Raw genomic sequence first — 19,281 nt, forward strand, 5'->3', positions numbered from 1 at the left:
AGGGTCCAGTCCTTTCTTCCCGTGAACCTGACAGTTTTGTGATCCCCAGCCTGTTTTCATCTGAGATGCCCGGCGTTGCCTCCTCTATTCCCGCTGTCTGTCCAGGTTTGGAGGTGACGGGGGCTGAGTGAAGGCAGGGGACCCTCACCTTGCCCTTTTGGGGGCAGCAGTTTTCCAGCCCTGGATGAGTCCAGCACAGTGGTTCTTTGGGGGAGCATTCTCCATCCTTTTTATGTTGGTTTTTATCTGGCCTTGGGTTCGCACAGCTGGGGCCGGAGCCGGGGCCAGAGCTGTGACTTCGGGATGGGAAAAAGTAGGCGGAACATTCCCCAGCAGGGCTTGGGCAGGCCCAGGGAGTCCCGCCTAAAATACAGTGGACAAAGGAGCTCTTGTCCACAGCCCTGGGGGTGGAAGGCATCTGGTCAGTGACACAGGCTTGGCCATTGTATGTCGTGACCTCAGCCAACTTTTTTTAGCTGAGGAAGGAGAAAAAGGGAGCGTGCAAAAAAGAAAAAAAGAGAAAGAAAGGAAGAGAGAAAGAGAGAGAAAGGAAAGAAGAAAGAGTGAAAGAGAGGGAAAGAGAGAGAGAGACAGAAAGAAAGCCCCCAGATCCTTTGTATCTGGAAAGTCCAGAAGGCGTCGTTGATTTCCCCACAGGAGCTGGAGCAGATTGGGAAGGAACTGTGCAATGTAGTGGGTTCTTTGTGAAAGAACAGCGATGAAAAAAGCCACAGAAACATCCTCCGGGGTGCCCAGAGCCCTGACCCTGGGGTAGCTGTTCGCCTGGGCCTCATTTCCCGCCGAGGGGCCCGTGGAGAGGAAGCTGGCAGGGGCCTGGCCAGCAGCCCGGGCACTGCAGACAGGACCCACGACTCTGAGTTAGCGGCCCCCAAAGAAGATGAGCCCTCCTCCAATGGTAAGAATCGTTCTGCTTACCTGCCAGCGTGTGTGCAGCTCTCCTTTCTCCGCAGGCTCCTGAGATGGCTTTAGCATTTTAAAGAGGCATTTCTGAGAACCCTCCGAGATACGGGCTCCCAACTGCTGAGCTTACAAAGTCTGGTGTGTCGGGGGCACCTTTCCCGGGCCCGAGGCAAGAGGAGGGGAGAAGATGTGGGCTGATGTTGGAGAAACCAGGAAGGGAGGGGGCAAAAGATTGAAAAGGGGATGTTTGTGGAGGGAAAGGGTCTTGGGTCCCCCTCGGCTACCTGGGGAAGCAGTTAAGTTCAGTGTGACGGAGAAGCAGAGTGGTGACGTGTGGATTTTCCTATGGTGGGGATTGGAGTCCAGATCTGCCTCTCCCAGTAACTTGTCCCACGTCCAAAGCTTGGCTTCTACCCACCCACCTACTTTCTACTCCACGGCCCAGTTCCAGATGGGACACTGGATGGTGAAAGCCCATTAAAGGACACAGTTCCCCAGAAGGTTGTTGAGTATCTCTGCCCAGTTAACCCAGTGTCTGCACTGGGGTTCCAGGCTGGGCTGGATGTTTCTGTCCAGTTCGGTGGTGGCAGCCGTGGCCACCCTAAAGATGATGGACGCTCTCTGGAGACTTAAGAGGAGAATAGCCTTATTTTGCCAACCGTCCTGCCTCTGGAAGTTAGCCTCCCCCCTTCTTTGGAAAGAGGAACCAAGAGGGGTCAGCTGAGACTTTAGTGACCTCTCTGTTGAGGTTCTGGACAGCTGAAGGAGGTCCAGTTTCTGTGGAAAGTCCCATCTATCTCTGCACAAAACCTTCCTCCAGGACATTCTATCCCACTGGCTGGGTCAAAATCAGCCTCTCTGATTGTGGCGTGGCTTCTGATCGAGGCCTGAACCTATACCAGGAGCAGAGATGGTACTCACCCTCCTGGAGCATCCTCTGACCAGCCAGGTGACCTAGTTCCCAGCTGGGCTTAAAGAGCCTAACGTGCATCTGAATTGCCCAGAGACCTTTCAGACGAAGAGCCCGGCTCTAGGGTGGGGCTTGGGGCCCTGCGTTTCAAACCAGCTTGCAGAGGACGCCTGGGCTGCCGGTGCAGGGACCACACTGGGATGGTGGCTATTGTAAAGGACCCAGACCAATCAATCCAGTGCTGACAGTTACAGCTGCCCACGAGCTGACTGCAGAGCACCGGGCAGGTCTGGCCCTGGCTGTGGATGGCGGCAGGGAGGTTTACGGGCAAGATGGGATTAGCAAGGAGGTGAACGCTGAGGGGCATTCGGGGAGCGGGGAGGAGCCCGGGAAAGCTCTGGGCAGAGGCTGAGGTGTAGGGGGTGCGGGCCGTTGGCGGGGTGCAGCGTGAGTGGTGAGCAGAGGCGCTGTGTGCCAGGAGGTCTGGAACTCTTCTTCCGGAGCCTGCCTTAGGTGCGGGGAGAATTCTAACTTCGGATACAGGGAATACCAGGACGCCAGGTGGATGTCTGGTTCTTGGCAAAATAGAGAGCAACCGTGTGTGGCTCTGGGAGTGACAGGGAAGGGGCGGACACGGGCCAGCAGGACAGAAGACCTCACCAGAACTCCCCATGGTGAGAGGCGGAGGCACTGAGCTCCAAGGTAGCGAGGCAGAAGCCCAGGTGTTTGGGGCCCAGGCAGCGTCCCAGGACCGCTTCTGAATCCCGTGTCTGCACTTGAATGTGCCTTTTTCCCTCCGACAAAAATGGCACGTCCTTAAGAGAGAGATACTAACATCCAGAATCATTGAGCATTAGGCTATACCTTTAAAACAAAAAATAAACAAACAAAAAACACAACCCTGGAGACCATCTGGTCCAACTTCCGTATTCTTGAGATGAGGAAATTCTGTACCAGCAGAGATGAAGTATGTTGCTCAAATTCTCACAGCAAGACAGTGGCAGCTCTTGAGTCCGTGTTCTCTGCCTGGTGCCCCAGAGCAGTGGTAGATCCGGAACCGCGATGGCCATGTCCTCAGCTGTCCCATTTGTCTAAGTTTTATAGGCACCAGGAGCTCAGGCTCCAGAAAGGGCAGCTGACTTGGGTTGGTCAGAATCGCACCCCTTCTGACTCATAGAAACAGTACCAGCCCCTCTTAGCCTTAATCTCCCTCCGGTGTTCATGGTTCAGAGCCAACTAGGGATCTCTGGGAACCAGCTCGCAGAGTCAAAAGTCTTTGATTGGAATCACGGGGAGCCCAGGCCGTTGGCACTGCAGAGTAACTGGAATGCGTCTCCATGGTGAGAAGACTGGCCACCCCGGGTTTCTTGTGGTGCCTGCAGGCCTGCGAGTAGCATCCGTAAAGCTGGATCAGCTGGATCTCGGCCAGAGACTGGCCGTCAGAGACACCCATCTTTGTGCCCTAGCGAGCTCTAGTCTGCCTCCCTTTAAAACGGTACCCACTCCCCACGAGGAAGCCTGCTTTTAGTCCTGGAGCAGCTGTGGACAACAGCTGTGTCACCTGTCTTTGAAGTTCCTTTCTGGCGGGCAGGCTGCTTTCCATGAGGTACCCAAGCCTCTGACTTCCCCGGGCTAGCAACTTTCAACGCCCTACCTCACTTCTGAGCTTCTTAAATCCATTGCGAACAGAACAGAATGCTTGGGAAATTTGATTATGGGGTTTTCTTCAGAGTCATAACAACTTCTGTAAGTGCCAGGAATGGCATAGGCATTTGGGGGTTTTGCACCTTAATACTAAAGAAAGGCCGAGTTTCTTTTTCCCCTCCCAATACCAAGTGTTGGCAAAACTCTCTTATTCCCAGCCTTTTTCCTCTGCAAAGGGAAATTGGACCCGGAATCATCTAGAGGGGTCTTCACCCTACCAGGAGCTCCCTAGGGAGAGTGTTTCTGGTGAGTGAGTCTCAAAATGCCCTGCAAAAAGCGTCTTCTAGGGCAGGATAATTGATAATCATTATGGAGGTAAACTACTGTAGAAAACCTAGGATGCGTTTTTTTGTTTGTCTTTTTTTTCCTCTCCTAGGATGTATCTTGAGATCCTTTACAACTATGGAAATGGTGAAACTTTACCCCAAGTCCTTCCTCTCACAAATAGGGACATTTCAGCCCTAAAGAGGCCAGAGCAGCGGCCTGGAGCAAAAGGGAGGAGAATTCAGTGTTCAGTCTCCCCACAGTGGTTTGAGGTCTAATGCCCACAGTTTTTATAATAGTATCCTGGTTTGGGCATAAACTTAATGATCTACAATTTTCGTTAATCACTTCACTGCTGTCTTTCCCACCAATCCTGAGTCTGGCGTGAATGAAGCGGTATCTCTAGACCAAAAGAGTTTCCGACTGCTTCCTCTTTGGACCCCAAAAGAGTTTGGGGGAATCATGCAGGAAAAAAAAGGGTAATGTTTCATGACCGTTTATGTTCCTCGTCAGGAGGTTTCTGCCACCTCTTTATACAGAAGCTGCTTTTGCAAGTTTGCGCTGGTCATTTAAATGCCTCGAAATTTCCCTTGTGGAAGTTTTGGGTTCTGTTATGAAAGACGTGCCTCAGGTTGTGGAACCCCAGTGGTCTTTTTTATATAAATTTATTTAGTTAGTTTTGGCTGCATTGGATCTTCGTTGCTGCGCGCGGGCTTTCTCTAGTTGCGGCGAGCAGGGGCTACTCTTCGTTGCGGTGCGCGGGCTTCTCATTGCAGTGGCTTCTCTTGTTGAGGAGCACGGGCTCTAGGCACGTGGGCTTTAGTAGTTGTGGCACGCGGGCTCAGTAGTTGTAGCTCGTGGGCTCTAGAGCGCAGGCTCAGTAGTTGGGGCGCACAGGCTTAGTTGCTCCGCAGCATGTGGGATCTTCCCGGACCAGGGCTCGAACCCGCGTCCCCTGCATTGGCAGGCGGATTCTTAACCACTGTGCCACCAGGGAAGTCCGCACCCCAGTGTTTGAGGGCTGGCAGCCCTTGGTTTTATAGACGAGGAGACAGACATCCAGAGAGGCAAAGAGGACTGCGTAAATCACAGCTCGTTGCCTGGGAACACAGTCTCTTTAAGCCTAGACCCTTGTGCTTTCTGCCGACACTCCCGATGGAGGTAGGATGTCAGAACAGCCCCTGCTATTTTTATCTGCTAGGGGAGGGGTAGGAGGAAGGGAGCCAACATTCTCAACAGCCCATCAGGAAGCTGAGTCTGAATAAAAATGTCTTTGTTAATCACAAGTGAGCAGAATCTCTTGGGTTTTTCCTGCTCAGAAGCCAGGAGTTGGAACGGGCTGCTGGGAGCTCACTGCCTCTTCCTTTACAGCTCTGAAGCATCAGGATCAGACACACCTGAGAAACAGGACAAAAGTTAGAGGCTTTCTCTGGGGTTCCCCAAGCCCCTCCAGACTCCAAGGTGGGGAAGCAGCTGTGGCTTCCCATCTTACTCCCGGAGCTGTTCTCTGTATTTCAGGAACATCCACGGGAACCCCTTTCCCCCCGTGGCCCTCAACACGGCCATGAGGCCTCTGAGTACCTGCTCCCAACCTCATAAACAGCAAGAGTGACTGTGATATTCAGTGGCATGTTTATGCTGTTTGGTCAATGTGGAGATTCTCCCGGGAGTTGCTGAAGAGAGCGCCCCTCTCAGATCCCTGTCGTGCTGGATGGTGTCACCAGGAAAAGTACCCGCCATCCAGAGTTCCTCGTTCCTTGCATTGTCTCCTCTTAAACCCTGTTAATTGTCTTATATCTGTATGACGGTGCAACAATAACAAAATCTCTTTCCTCCAGGGTTGGTGAAGTGGGGCCCATGCAGGAATGCGTGCCGGGCCCACGTAGAAACCACTTTCCACCCTCTACTGCTTGGCCCCCAGACACTTCAAGGCCATGAAGTGGCCTCTGAACCAGGAGGGTTCATTCATCCAACGCTTTCTTGTCATTCGCAGTATCACTTGCAAAGCTTTTCTTCCATCCTTGCCCCGCTGGAGACCCCGTGGTTTCCAGTTGAGCAAGTTTTCCTGCTAGGGTTGACTTCCTGTATCCCTGCATGGGCTACATTGTAATTGTGTTAATCAAAATTCCTGGTTCACCAGATCACTCCCTTCCTTTTCACGGTCAGAAAATACAGAGTTTATTGTTCTGTGTCCTCTGCCTGTTCAGTCCTAAGAAACATGCCCAGTGAGTTGACTGGCCCCCAGGGAGGCACTGGGGGGCTTGCTGATGGATATTCAGAGTGGCCAGGACTCTCGCTGACTCTTCAGGAGCCAGACACGCCTGCAGTGCTCAAAGCAGTTCAGCCTCCAGGCCCAGGGCTGACGGCTTTGTAGGTGCCGGGAGAAAACCCCCATGGCACTGATGTCCACCTCTCGGAGTGGATACCAGTGGCAGCCAGGCTTCCTCTAGCAGCGTCATGGATGGAGGACAGTGCTGGAGCCAGTGGGGGGATTGCGAAAGGTCGCTGCTACAGGCAAGGAAAAGCAAGGCAGACGCCCATGGAGAACGGGGCTGGCGAGTCCAGGTGCGTCACCCTCTGGCCACTGGTAGATATCACCCTGGGAGCTTCTCGGGGATGGGGTGGGTACAGGTCTGGCGTGATCAAGCGGGGGAGTCCAGCCAGAGGGATGTGAACGTTACCCCATCCATCCATCCATCCATCCATCCATCCATCCATCCATCCATCCATCCATCCATCCATCCATCTACCTACTCTGAGCAATGAGGCCTGAGGACACTTGGGTATCAGGTTTAGAAGAGTCCTGGGGGCTTTTGCATTTAAGTGATTAGAGCCTGGTTCGGAAATTTCCTTTAAAATGGACTCAAAGACACAACACTGTAAATCAACTATACTTCAGTAAAAAATTATTTTTAAAAAAAAGTAAATGTGGTGCAATAAAATAAAATAAAATGGACTCAGAGAAGCAGCCCTGCCAACCAGGTGATTTCAGTAAGAGGGGTGTGAGTATACTCATGGAGGGTTCTGGCAAAACCTCTGACGAGTCGGTCACATTTACTGAGAAACTCTGCACGTAGAGAAGTGGAAGGGAGAAAGACATCTTGCGGCTCTGTGGCTCCTGACTGGTAAAAGCTAGAGGTGAGCCTTATGGTTTGACCCCCTTTCACACGGGGTCCAACCAGAGTGGATCAAGGGAAGCAGAAAAGCTCAGACTCAGGCTGGGCAGCAGTGACAGTCTTCTCTGAGTGCTGAGCCCGGCTCTGGCTTTGAGGGCTTCCAAAGGCAAACAGAGGAACAAATGAGATCTTCTAGAAGCCCTGGGTTCCTGAGCTTTCCCTCATCCAGCAAAGTGCTTTGGGCCCACCCTGTCCGCCTTCATGGATTTCAGGGCTCAGGGCTCCCTGTGGAAGAAGGTTTGTGGTCTCCAGGGACCCTTCCCTTCTGCCGTGGTCCCTCTGGCTGGAAACCCGTCCTTCTCTAGAAAATAGAGGAGGGCAAATACCAGATGCCAGAGGATGGTAGCGAATTGCGCAGGTACCTGAAAGTCTTGGCAGGAGGGAGGAGAGGAAGAAGGGGACTTTCTTTATCAGGATGGGAAGGGAGAGTGGGATTCTGCTTCCTTTCTCTCGGTGTCCACAATTTTTTTCTCCTACCTCCTGATCTTTTCTAGTATTTTCTGGAATTTTTGATCTGGGGTTTTTTTTTTTTTTTTTTTACACTATGTATTGAGAATAGTCATCCTTACACATGTTCTGTAACTAGGTTTACGATGATTATTTACACATTTTTTATAAGCTGCTTTCAGTGTTCAGCCCTGGTCCTTTTTACCTCAAGGCCTTCATTCTTCACCTGTAATTGTTTTAATCTTTCAGGCAGTTGGAGTACATCTTTCAAGCACTTGATTGGTAAATATCCTGAACCCTTGTCCCTAGAGCGGTGTATTTCGATCGATTTCACTCATGAAAGACAGCTGTGGCCACATAGAATGGGCTTAGCATTTTCTGCCTAGCGGTCCAGGGGTGTCTTTGGAAATGTGGTCACAGAAGAGCCAAGAGCAGCTTCATTTATGCTCCTTTATCAGAGACACCCTCCTCCCACTTAAAGGGTTGTAGGACTTTATCCTTTCTTTGCTGTGTAAATGTATTGTTAGAGGGTGTCAGCTTGTTGTTGGGCTTTTAAAACCCATTTTGCCTGGAGCAGTGCGGGACCTTCCTTTGTGTCTCTTCGAGCTGAGGGAAGTTTTCTTCCCTGGGGCCCCCCCCAATCAACCTATGTTTATAGTTTCTTTTCTGCTACGGCTTTTTTTCTGGTTTCTTCTTCAGGAACACCTAGCATCTCTTCTGTCGATTCCGTTTTCATGTTTTCCCATTTCCTTTGCATTCTGGGAAAAAAATTCTTCAGTTTGTTTTGTACATAACTGACTTTTTTTTTCTTGCTACAATACTGATTTTATATTCTATCGCAACCAATGTGGATATTCCTTTTATCACTACCTTTTAAATTTCCCTACAGTTTTGAGCACATCCTGTCCTTTTTTTATATCATTTTTTTAAACCAGCTTGCCTTTTTTCCATTAGTTCGTTCTCTCCTTATGACTTTGGCGTTTGTATAATAGATGCTGTATCTTCCTGTCCTCTTTTGAGGTTGCTAAATGGTTTCCTGGAATTTTTCTTCTGGAGACCAGATGAGCTCATGAGTAGACGTTTGTGCTGCTCCTGAGGCGTCTGGATGCTGTTCCTCAATTTAATTTCTGCACTTCAAGAAACACTGTATTATCTTGTGTCCCCCACCTCCCTGTACTCAAAGTTGAACAGTCCGTTCAGTCAGTCCATGAAGAGCTGGGATTTGTTCACAGGTGGGGCACATGCATTGCTTGGACAGCCATTCTCTGTTTACTTGTTTGGGGAAATAGCTTCTCAAATCTGTTTGAAGCCCAGTTTCTATTACAATTCCCAGTTTCCATCCATGCATCCATCCATCCAGTGTTCTGGGTACTGAGCTGAGACTAAGAACAAGATGGACATGGCCTTGCCTTCCTGAATCTTACACGCTGCTTCTCTGTTGTGTGGCCCCTCCTCCTCCCCCTCCTCTTCCTCTGCCTTGTGGCTGGGTCTCCAAATCTCTCACCCCTAGAAGAACATGAAGATGCTGTCAGTGCCCATCCTCTTCCTACCAGCCTATGAAACTACTTGGGAGGACTACATTTCCCAGAATGCACTGTGCTGTTGTCATGGGTCCCCTCCTTCCTCCCCAGCTATTTTCTCTCAGTCACTCTCCATGGATAGAAAGGCTGCCAGAGCCACAGAGAACAATACTTTCACCTGTGAGACAGAGGAGAAGTGCTCAGTATTCTTGTGGACACAGACCCTGAGGCTGGCGGCATCGGTGTGGGAAGTGGGGCCCGGCTTCATGCCTTCTCTCTTACCCTGTAGCCAGAGATGATCTTTCTTTGGGTAGCTCTTCCCAGCTCTGTCTGGGAATCTCTCCACCCTGAACATGTCCGCAGAAAGGTGTAGGGTGGACGTGACTCTCCAGTCTCCAGCCCCCCTGGGTCTTGGGCTTCTTTTTTTTTTTTGGTCTTTTGTTTCTTTGTCTTAAGTTTATTTATTTTTGGCTGCGTTGAGTCTTCATTTTAGGCTTATCTCTAGTTGAGGCGAGCTGGGGCTACCCTTTGTTGCGGTACACGGGCTTCTCATTGTGGTGGCTTCTCTTGTTGTGGAGCATGGGCTCTAGGTGTGCGGGCTTCAGTAGTTGTGGCAGGTGGTCTCAGTAGTTGTGGCACACGGGCTTCAGTAGTTGTGGCTCGCGGGCTCTAGAGCGCAGGCTCAGTAGTTGTGGCGCACGGGTTTAGTTGCTCCGCGGCATGTGGGATCTTCTCGGACCAGGGCTCGAACCCGTGTCCCCTGCATTGGCAGTCGGATTCTTAACCACTTCGCCACCAGGGAAGCCCCAGGTCTTGGGCTTCTTGGTGGCTCCCTTGCAACCCTGTCCCTAATTGGTTGACCCATACTGAGTGACAGTGGAAGCCGCTTCTGGCCTCCGGGTCGGGGACTGCTCAGCGCGCACCTGTAACAAACTGGTTCCCGGGGGCTGATGGCTCCCAGGCACACCTGGCCACGCCCTGGCTGCTCCCCGGTGTCCCAGCTGGCTGTGCCGTTGGGAAGGGAGCACTTGCTGGCGAGTTCTTTATGGAGATGCCTTCAGGCGCTGCCAGTCACGGCACCGGACTCATTAGCAGTCATTGCCATGGCAACGGGTCTGCCAGAAAGTGGCTCGTTAGGCTGACAACTTCAGCGCTGTTATATATAGATCTGGGTGTGGGGGAGGGGGGCTGTGAGGGCCGTGGAAATGCCTTTCTTTAGCGCTCCTATTGCTTCTGGGTTTGGGGTGTGAGAAGACGCGGAATGGGGGGACCTTAAAACCGTCCGATCCGGCTGCAAAATCAAGTGTCTGACGGCCCCCCATTACCACCGGCAAGTACCGTTTGCTCACACCTGCGGAAAGGTAAGAACCAGGTGCTTCCGGAAGTCTCCTAAGGGGCAAGGAGTCCTGGGTTGAACTTGAAGAAACTGGGGGGCGTCTGAGTGTGGGGTTCGTACTGCCTGGAGGCTACAGAGGCAAGATAAGATCTCTTAGAATAGTCTATCTGAAGGGTCTGGGCTACGGGACAGGAGTGTCTTCTTTATAAGTAAGGCAGCCAAACACTGTCTTTTTATAAATTATTAATTTTCTGTTCCCAGTTTTGATCTCAGAAGTGATGTTTTCTCTCCATCCCTCCTTCTAAAGAAAGCTGCAGACCATCTCTTCTGAGTTCATTGAGCATGAGATTTAAGGGTACATGTTAAAAAGCAGCTTTCTAGGCTCAAGGTTGATTGTGGAGTCAGAGCCCCGGAATCTGCTCTTTAACCCACATCGCTGGTGACGGACGGGGTGTCCCAGGGACCACACTTTGAGAAACACCACGGTAGGGGGATTTGTGTTTAATCTCTAGGTGACTTCCCTTTGTCTGCTCTTATTTTCCCCCTCCGAGGAGGGGATCAGTAGCCATCATTAAGAGGAAAATTTCTTTGGTTGTGTTGTTCTATGTAGGGAGACAAGGAAGTCAGCCCACAGATGGGGAACGTGACTGGTTGGACGTGGGTGGTGATATTTCTGCACGTCTCCTGGGAAGGCATATGCTCGTTTGGAGACCGTGAGACAGGCAGGAGAAGCAGACCTGAGTTGCCATCCTCCTTGCCCGGGTGCTGGGATGTCAGGTGGTCCAGGTGAAGATACAGAGCTGATCACAGACAGCTGGGGAGAGATGAGCTGAGGGTAACTAGGATTTGGGTAACTGGGTAGAAACAAAGCTAATATTTTTAACTGGTTTCACCAATTAATTAACTGTGCAGTGTTGGGTGAGATATTAAACTCTGTGAGTCTCAGATTCCTCCTTTTAAAATGGGAAAAAAATGGCATCTCTGTGGCAGGCTTGTGGTAATGATTAGAGACGAGTTTGTGAAGCACCTGGCCCAATCCTTGGTGCACTGTAAACATTTGGTGAAAGTCATTATCAATGAGCGCAAATGGGATCTGAGCTCAGATGTTTCTTGAGGACCTTCTAGACTAGGGTTCTGAAGTGGTCTAGAAATTCTCGATGTTCCATAGGAGATAGGGTGAGTGAGTAGGTGCACACGTGCCTCCATTTTGGGGGCAGAAGAGCCATAGTTTTCTTTAGATTCTCAGAGGATGGGCTGTCATATACAGTTGAAGAGGTTGTTTACTCAACAAGGGGACCCAGATTGGGGGGGGGGGAGTCAGGGACAGCTGAAACCCAGCCTTGCACTCGGGTCTGGCCCATCTGGGGAAGAGGCAGCATTTTCTCATTCCCACAAAGCAGTCCTGTGCATGAGGTTAAGAATTTCTTAGTTGGAAGAAACTGGCTTCATCTCCCCCGATTCACACTCCTTCAGCTCATGTTCATTGTAGGTGGGGCCCCCAACCTCACCCCTCACCCCTGCTTCTAGTTCCTATTCCCATGGGAAAGAGCTGCTGAAATGGAAGGGGAGAAGCCACAGGACGAGGGAAGGCAAGGGAAGGATTTAAGTTGGAAGGAAACTAATTAGAAGAATAGGTTTGGCAGAGACCTTAATTACTGGGTAGTTACTCACGCTGAATCCTCTTGTTGGCTGTGGGGCAGCCCTCCCAGGAGGCCTGCCCCTCCATGACCACGAGGAATGAGGTAATGGTGGTGGTTTGGGCCTCTTAGTTGAGGGCCTGCAGGTGGGAAGGCCAACTGTGTGTGTGTGTGTGTGTGTGTGTGTGTGTGTGTGTGTGTGTGTGTGTGTGTGTGTGTGTGTGTGTGTGTGTGTGTGTGTGTGTGTGTGTGTGTGTGTGTGTTAAAATACACCTAACATAAAATTTACCGTCAGTGACATTTATACCTTCACAGTTTTGTGCAACCATCACCACTGTCTAGTTCCAGAACATTCTCATCACCCCCAAAAGGAATCCCTGTCCCCATTTCCCCCTCCCTCTAGCCCCTGGCAACCACGAATCTGCTTTCCATCTCTACGGACTTTTCTGTCCTGGATATTTCCATCAGTGAGATTGTACGATATGTGGGGTTTTGTGTCCAGCTTACCTCATGCAGCATGATTTCAGGGTTCATCTGTGTTGTAGTGTGTATCAGTACTTCATTCCTTTGCATGGCTGAATATTCCTTTTTATGGACACGCCACATTTCGTTGGTCCGTTCATCAGTTGACGGACACTTGGGTTGTTTCTACCTGTCGGTAATTGTAGATAATGCTGCTGTGAACATGTGCGTACCAATTCTGTGTTGGAGTGTTGTTTTCAGTTCTCTTGGGGATGTAGCCAGCTGTCTGCACGTCTTTTTTTTTTTTTAATATTTATTTATTTAGTTGGCTGCTCTGGGTCTTAGATGCGGCACGTGGGATCTTCATTGCCTCATGTGGGCTCTTAGTTGTGTCATGCATGTGGGATCTAGTTCCCTGACCAGGGATTGAACCCGGGCCCCCTGCATTGGGAGCGCGGAGTCTTAACCACTGGACCACCAGGGAAGTCCCTGTTCACGTGTCTTTGACTCCTGACTTACTACAGGCCAGCCAACGGGAGGAACTTCTTTCTGGAAGAGGGGAGGAAACAAGGGGACTGTGGCTGCCTGGGGGGCAGGGCGGAGGCAGAACACAGTCAGATGGTGGGCAGAGCGGGGCCCCGTGGCCATGCTGGAGGGGATGTGGAGACCTCTTTGCCACATCGGCCAAATTAGGAAATTGGCTGAGTTGGCCCGGGTGCCCCCCCTCCCCTCTTTCAGCACCTCTTGGCCCTTATGGGCTCAGCATCAGGGATGCCTCCCCCAGGTACCTTCCAAAGGGTCCTGCGTTTCCCGGACGGGGGAGACCTCAGAGCCATCGTGGCCCCTACCTGGCCATCAGTGTCCTCAGACGGAAACCCGGGCTTCTTCTGACCCTCCAGAGTTAGGCAGATTAACCAGTCATTCTAAAGAGAAGAGCACCATGCAGCTGTGGAGACAGGCCAGATGTCACTGGTGCTATTTCACAAGGGGGACCCAGAGGGACGGAAGGTTCGGTCCACGCTCTCCACCAGCCCAGCTAAGGAGAGGTCTTTTCACCAGAGTGTGTGAGTCAGCATCGTGACCCAGTGGCCTCCCCTGCAGGGTCTGTGTTTGCCTTCTAAGTTGAGGAGTCCTGGAAACAGAAACCTCAGAGAAGGGACTGTTAACGGGGACATTTCAGCCGCAGTGATGGGGCGGGTGGGGCGGAGGCCAGGTGTGTGACCCTGAACTTCACGTTATGGGGGGCAGAGGCTGTGTGAAGCCTGATCTTGCTCCGCCTTGAACGGCCCCCCATTCCGCTGGGAACGCCCATTGGGCACAACTGGTGACAGGCGCTGTCCTAGGTGGCCAGTTTGTTATTAATCTCCACGGCATCTGCCACAACTGGGCTGATGTTTCACAGATGTGGCAATAGACACAGCTGGTTGAGTCACTTCCCCAGGTCATGTGGCAGCTCAGGGGCCGTGTCAGGATTGAGTGAGCCTGAGGCGGGCTGGTTTTCACGGTGCTTCTGGGTCCCTCTCTCCTCTGCAACCTCTTTCTGGCCACGTCCGTCTCTGAGCCTTGGTTAATACCTCTTAACAATGTCTCATTTCTTACCAGGTTATTTAGACAAGCTGAAATCTGGCCTTCCCTTCTTGGATGCTCTAAGTTACCTGAACTCAAGCAGAAGCAACCTGGTTCTATTGATAGAATGTTCCTCTCTTCAGCCAACCTCCTGAGCTCCCCACTCGTATTTTACTCCCAACTCCGCTCAGCCAGAATGTCTGTCTCCTGCCTGTGGGATATGTTATCCACACAGACACTGTACTCAGCACAGGGCTTGCATGTGTTTCGACCGCCTTCCAATCTGCAAGAGGCCGGAGCAGTGTCTGGACGCCTAGGTAAACGTGCACAGCGGTGTGCCTGGGCTCAGTGGACATGCTCTGCTGGTGAGGAGGCCTCCTGGCTGCTCTCTGGCCCCTGGTAGTTCTTTTAGAAGCCAGCGCACGGAATCAGAGAGGAGCCGTAAACTAACAGGTGTGGGAGACAGAAGCGATCGGGGCGTGGGGGAAAGCTTTTGGTTAAATTGTGAAAATTCATAATGAAACATACACCGCCGTTACTCAGAGGGCCATAGGGTGACTGTGTTTACCGAAGTCCCAGGAGAAGCTAGGATTGATCCCATCCCGCTGAGGGTGTGCAGGGCACCGCAGGAAGCAGAAGCACGTGGCTTTGCAGCTTCAGAAAAGCTGAGAGGAGTCTGGGAGCTGTGTGTCTCTACTGCTCACTTTCAATCTCTTATCTTCCTAAGCGGTGGTCATCAGTGATCAGAACCTGCCTCCGTGGGCATGGCTGGGGGATGCTGAGGGCACTTAGGAGCTGACGCGGTTTAATATGTCTGAACAGGGTCCAGCTTTGTTAAGAAATTCACAGCACCTCTCCTCGTGTGGCTGGAATTCTGATTTTAGTCAATTTACTTTCTTCACAAGGAACAGCAATTGTATGACGGGCTAACTTGGACCTTCTTATTTTTCAATGTTCTTTAGCTAACAACTTTTGCTTTTGTGTTTATTGAAGAAAATTTAGATGAGAGAGAGAAGCAGAAAGAAAAGAATAAAAATTCCCCAGAATCCCACCACCACAGATTGCCTCTGTTTTAGCCTTTGTGTCTGCATCTTGTTTTTCTGTTCTATGCTTTTTCTCTGATTTTTTTTTTCAAAGTACTGCCGTGCATAGTTTAAAGAATTAAACCGCACATCAGTGCGTACGATAGAAAGGAAGTCTGTTTCGACTCAGATTCCCAGCTCTCTTTGCGAGAGTGATTTGGACACTTGACTAGAAAAACCCCACCTAGATCGTCATTGATTCCTGGCTTTATTATGGAAGGTTGAACATCTCGCTCTGCTGAGACTTGCATTCATTACTCCTGGTCAGTTCCCACAGCAGGCCCTGGGCCTTGTCTGCTGCTGTATTTGGTGGTCCTGAGGATTTTCAGATTCCACAGTGGGAGCTGGAGAGTGACCCGCCTCCTCCAGGCAGGTGTAGCGACCCTGTGAGTGGTTTTCTGGGGGCCCGGGAGGAGAAAGCCCAGCTCTTGTGTTAACTGATGGGCATCTCCCCCGTCCTCTGGGGGGTGCTGTCCCTTCTGCGGTGGTTCTGAAAATCAAGGGCTGCTCACACCTCACGCTCAGGCAATCCCCGACATCACACCTGCAGCCCGTAACCTCCCCCAGGGAGGCCCGTGGGCCACACGCCCCCGCCAGTGTCGAGCCACTCCAGGGAGACTCCATCTGCCTCTGACTTCCTGGTCGAAAGACAGTTGCAAAAATGCCACATGTGTGTGACCTTCTCTGTCTTCCTCCACAGAAGCCGGGAATGGTCCCCCCTCCACCGGGAGAGGAAAGCCAGACCGTTGTCCTTCCACCAGGCTGGCAGAGCTACTTGTCCCCTCAGGGCCGGCGCTACTATGTCAACACGGCCACCAATGGTGAGTCCCGCTCTGGGCAGCGTCCTGCGCCAGCCCTGGGGTCCTGTCCGTTTGGAGGGGTGGTTCTCTCCTCCCTCCTTCACCTCCTGGGCTTTAGACTTTTCCTCCCAAAATCTACCTCAGAGGCTGCAGGGGAATCTTGCCTTCTTCACAGGGCTGGGTGGCAGGGGGCTGAGCCTGGGTGGGGAAAGCTGCCCTTCAAAGTTGGGGTCATCCTTGGCACCTCACAACCACCCGGCATCTTTGTGGAACCCAGCCTCATGGTCTGGGGCTGTGTTTTCCAAACTGAGATCGCCAGAGGGTCTGCGGTCCACAGCTGGTTTAAATCAAATCAAACAGGTTACGCTACTGCATGATTTCTTGGAACTTGGAATGCGCTGATTGATACCCAAACAAGGGTTATGAGAGTGGGGTTTCCCTAATTACATCACAACGTCGCTCTCTCTTCCCTGAAGTATCTCACTGGCTGGAGTTTCTTAGGATGTTTTCTGGGAAATTCTGGGGCTAGTTATGGATTATTTATTCTAACCGGTAATTAGAGGTTCCCTGTGCATTTCTGAGTTGGGTCAGGACCACAGCTCTTTGCCTCCGATTATTGTAGGCCGCCTGAGCCTTCACAACAACTCCAGGATCCTAGCACGTAGGCTGTAGGATGACCTGCAGGAAGGCTGGAGCAGGGTCATACAAGAAGGAGTGGCGGCATCTATAACGAGGTGGACAGAGCAGTGTACAGGCTGTGGTCTTGGGCTGGGCAGAGCAAAGCCAGCCATCAGCTCTGTCTCTTGACCCCAGGGAAACTGCCACCAGAGAACGGAGAGGATGGAAACACAGAAAGTTAGATCTGGTGGGAATCACAGATGTGTGTGCCAAGGCAGAACGTGGATTCGGGTAGGATTTCGGCACCTCACTTCCCCCATCTGTGCCTACCTGACTTACGGCTACCTCCTCCCTCCCGACAGCACCATTGATATGGTCTATGTTTATGAACCTGCACTTGGCGGGAGCGGGGTGGGGAACTGGTGACAGGAGAGCCAGCTGCTGTCTAGAGGAAGCAACAGAGAAGGCAGCTGACAGCTGCCACTTGGGGCGTCTGGTTTGTTTATATTGCCTGGCAACCTGGCCTTCCGCTCAAGGAGGGGTGTTTTAGTTGAAGAGGTAACCAGGGGTTTCTAGGAAAAGGGAAGCAGAACTATTTCTGACCATTCTAATCAGAAGCTTCCTCACAATAAGCACAGAGCAGCTTTGTACTGTTATCAGACTTTGAAGTTTCGGAGGTGAGTGTGTTTATGGGCAGTGCCCCATCTGTAAAATGCGGAAGTTGGACCAAATGATCCTGAGATCATCAAGAATTCGGCTCCATTCTTGTCCTGAATTAGCCACTCTGTTGCAAAGGGGCAGAAGGGTAAAAGTAGCTTTCTAAAATCTAACTGATCTTTTAAAAATAGCCGTGTAACAAACAGTCCGTTGCTAGTATATGCTCTCAATCATTTAACTAGCCCTCTCTTTAGTAAGGGGATAGTTAAATCCCATTTTATGTTACCAGGCAGTGTGAATTTCCAATAACTTGCATGTCAAAGAATAGGGTTCTTTTTTCAGCCATTTAAAAATGTAAAAGTCGGGCTTCCCTGGTGGCACAGTGGTTGAGAGTCCGCCTGCCGATGTAGGGGACACGGGTTCGTGCCCCGGTCCGGGAGGATCCCACATGCCGCGGAGTGGCTGGGCCCGTGCGCCATGGCCGCTGAGCCTGCGCATCCGGAGCCTGTGCTCCGCAACGGGAGAGGCCACAACAGTGAGAGGCCCGCGTACTGGAAAAAAAAAAAAAAAAAAAAAAAAAAAAAATGTAAAAGTCGATCTTAGTTAAGGAGTTCCCGAGCTCTATGATGACATGCATGTGTTGGCCCATGGGCCATATTGGTTGCTGTATTCCTGGCTCCTTGGTCTCGCATTCTAGACACATGCCAGCTTTTTTTTTTTTAATCAATAATCAAACAATTACATTTACTGTATATATATTATATGTCAAAATGCACTAAATTACCCATAAATAATTTTACTTCGCCTACTCAACAATCCAGTATAACAGTGGTTCTCAATAGGGACAATTTTGCTCACCAGGGGGCAAGTCTGAAAAGAATTTTGATTGTTCCAACTGGGGAATATACTGGCATCTAGTGAGTAGAGGCCAGGGATGCTGATGAATATCCTACAGGGCACTAGACACATGCCAGTTTTATTCATTCGTTGTTTAATTCATTCTTCATCTGGTTGATTGAATTGTTCAGTCAACAAACACGTGTTGGGCCTCACGTATGTTCCAGGCAGAGTGTTGGATGCTGATATATTATTATATAATAATAAAAAAGAAGGAGCCTCAGCCCTCAAAGTACTTAGCTTCTACTAATGGAAGCAGATTTTATTTTATTTATTTTTATTTTTATTTTTGGCTGTACTTTTATGTTTTTGGCCATATTTTAAACTTTTGATCCAGCTTGCAGGATCTTAGTTCCCTGACCAGGGATCAAACCTGGGCCCTGACAGTGAAAGCGCCAAGTCCAAACCACTGGACCATCAGGGAATTCCCAGAAGCAGATTTTAAATGAGTCCATATTTGATTGCAGTCGAGAGCAGGGCTGTGAAGGAGGAGTCCACAGTGTTTTGAGAGCATGTCCCAGAGAGACCCTGGGAGGTCAGGGGAGACTTCCTGGAGGAGGAGGTTCCCTTCAGCTGAGATGAGAAGCATGACAACAATATCGGTCATGTTTGGAGGGATCATGCAGACCCTGCACATCACGTTAAAGATTTTGCTTTTTAGTTTTAAGGCACTAGGAAGACCAGATATCTTTCTGATTCTCCTCTGGAATCTTAGCCCCATTTTGTTTGGCTGCTGGACTGCTTTGTAAATTTTTTAATCTGACTGCCTTTCTGCAGGAAGGTGCTTATCAGAGCAGCCTCTCGCTCTTCTCACACCCACGTTTATCTGACCCCTGACTCCTGGAAGCATGTGTCTCCTCACAGCCGGGCCAGCTGCACCCACCTTTCCGCCCCAACTCTTGGATCTCTGCTGCCCTGAGACTCTGGCCAGAATCGCTCGCCACTGTCCAGGAAGCAGACCCCTTCTCGCAGGCACTGTGAGCCGTTTCTTTCTTCTTCTTTCTGTCTGTCCACCTTGCTTCCAAGCTCTCCTGGTCTCCCTTAATCCCTAATTGCTGCTTTTGCAGAGGGCGCTGGGGTACCATAGACGTGCTGTCCCCGTTTTTACACCATGTACAAATGCAAGGAGTTTAAAGCCCAATTTACATTTGTATTACCCTGCTCTGGCTCATCTGCTTATTTTCAAATCCGTTTAGGATTTTCTGCATGGGGACTGTTACAGGGCTGCTGTGCTGGGCTGTGGGGTACAAAATCAAACCAGAGGCCATCTCCGCCTTCAGCAAC

General features: G+C 50.8%; 1 protein-coding gene across 3 annotated transcripts in view; it reads left to right on the forward strand.

Moving 5' to 3' along the window:
• GAS7 (growth arrest specific 7) overlaps positions 1-19,281 on the forward strand; it is a 200,756-nt gene that overhangs the window by 104,361 nt on the left and 77,114 nt on the right. For all 3 annotated transcript variants that reach the window (XM_082679589.1, XM_082679590.1, XM_082679591.1), the window contains one exon: positions 15,726-15,846. In XM_082679589.1, coding sequence (XP_082535715.1) covers positions 15,726-15,846 — 121 coding nt within the window. The remainder of the gene's footprint in view (positions 1-15,725; positions 15,847-19,281) is intronic.

This window comes from Grampus griseus (assembly GCF_964374135.1).
Source record: "Grampus griseus genome assembly, chromosome: 20".
Taxonomy (NCBI): Eukaryota; Metazoa; Chordata; class Mammalia; order Artiodactyla; family Delphinidae; genus Grampus; species Grampus griseus.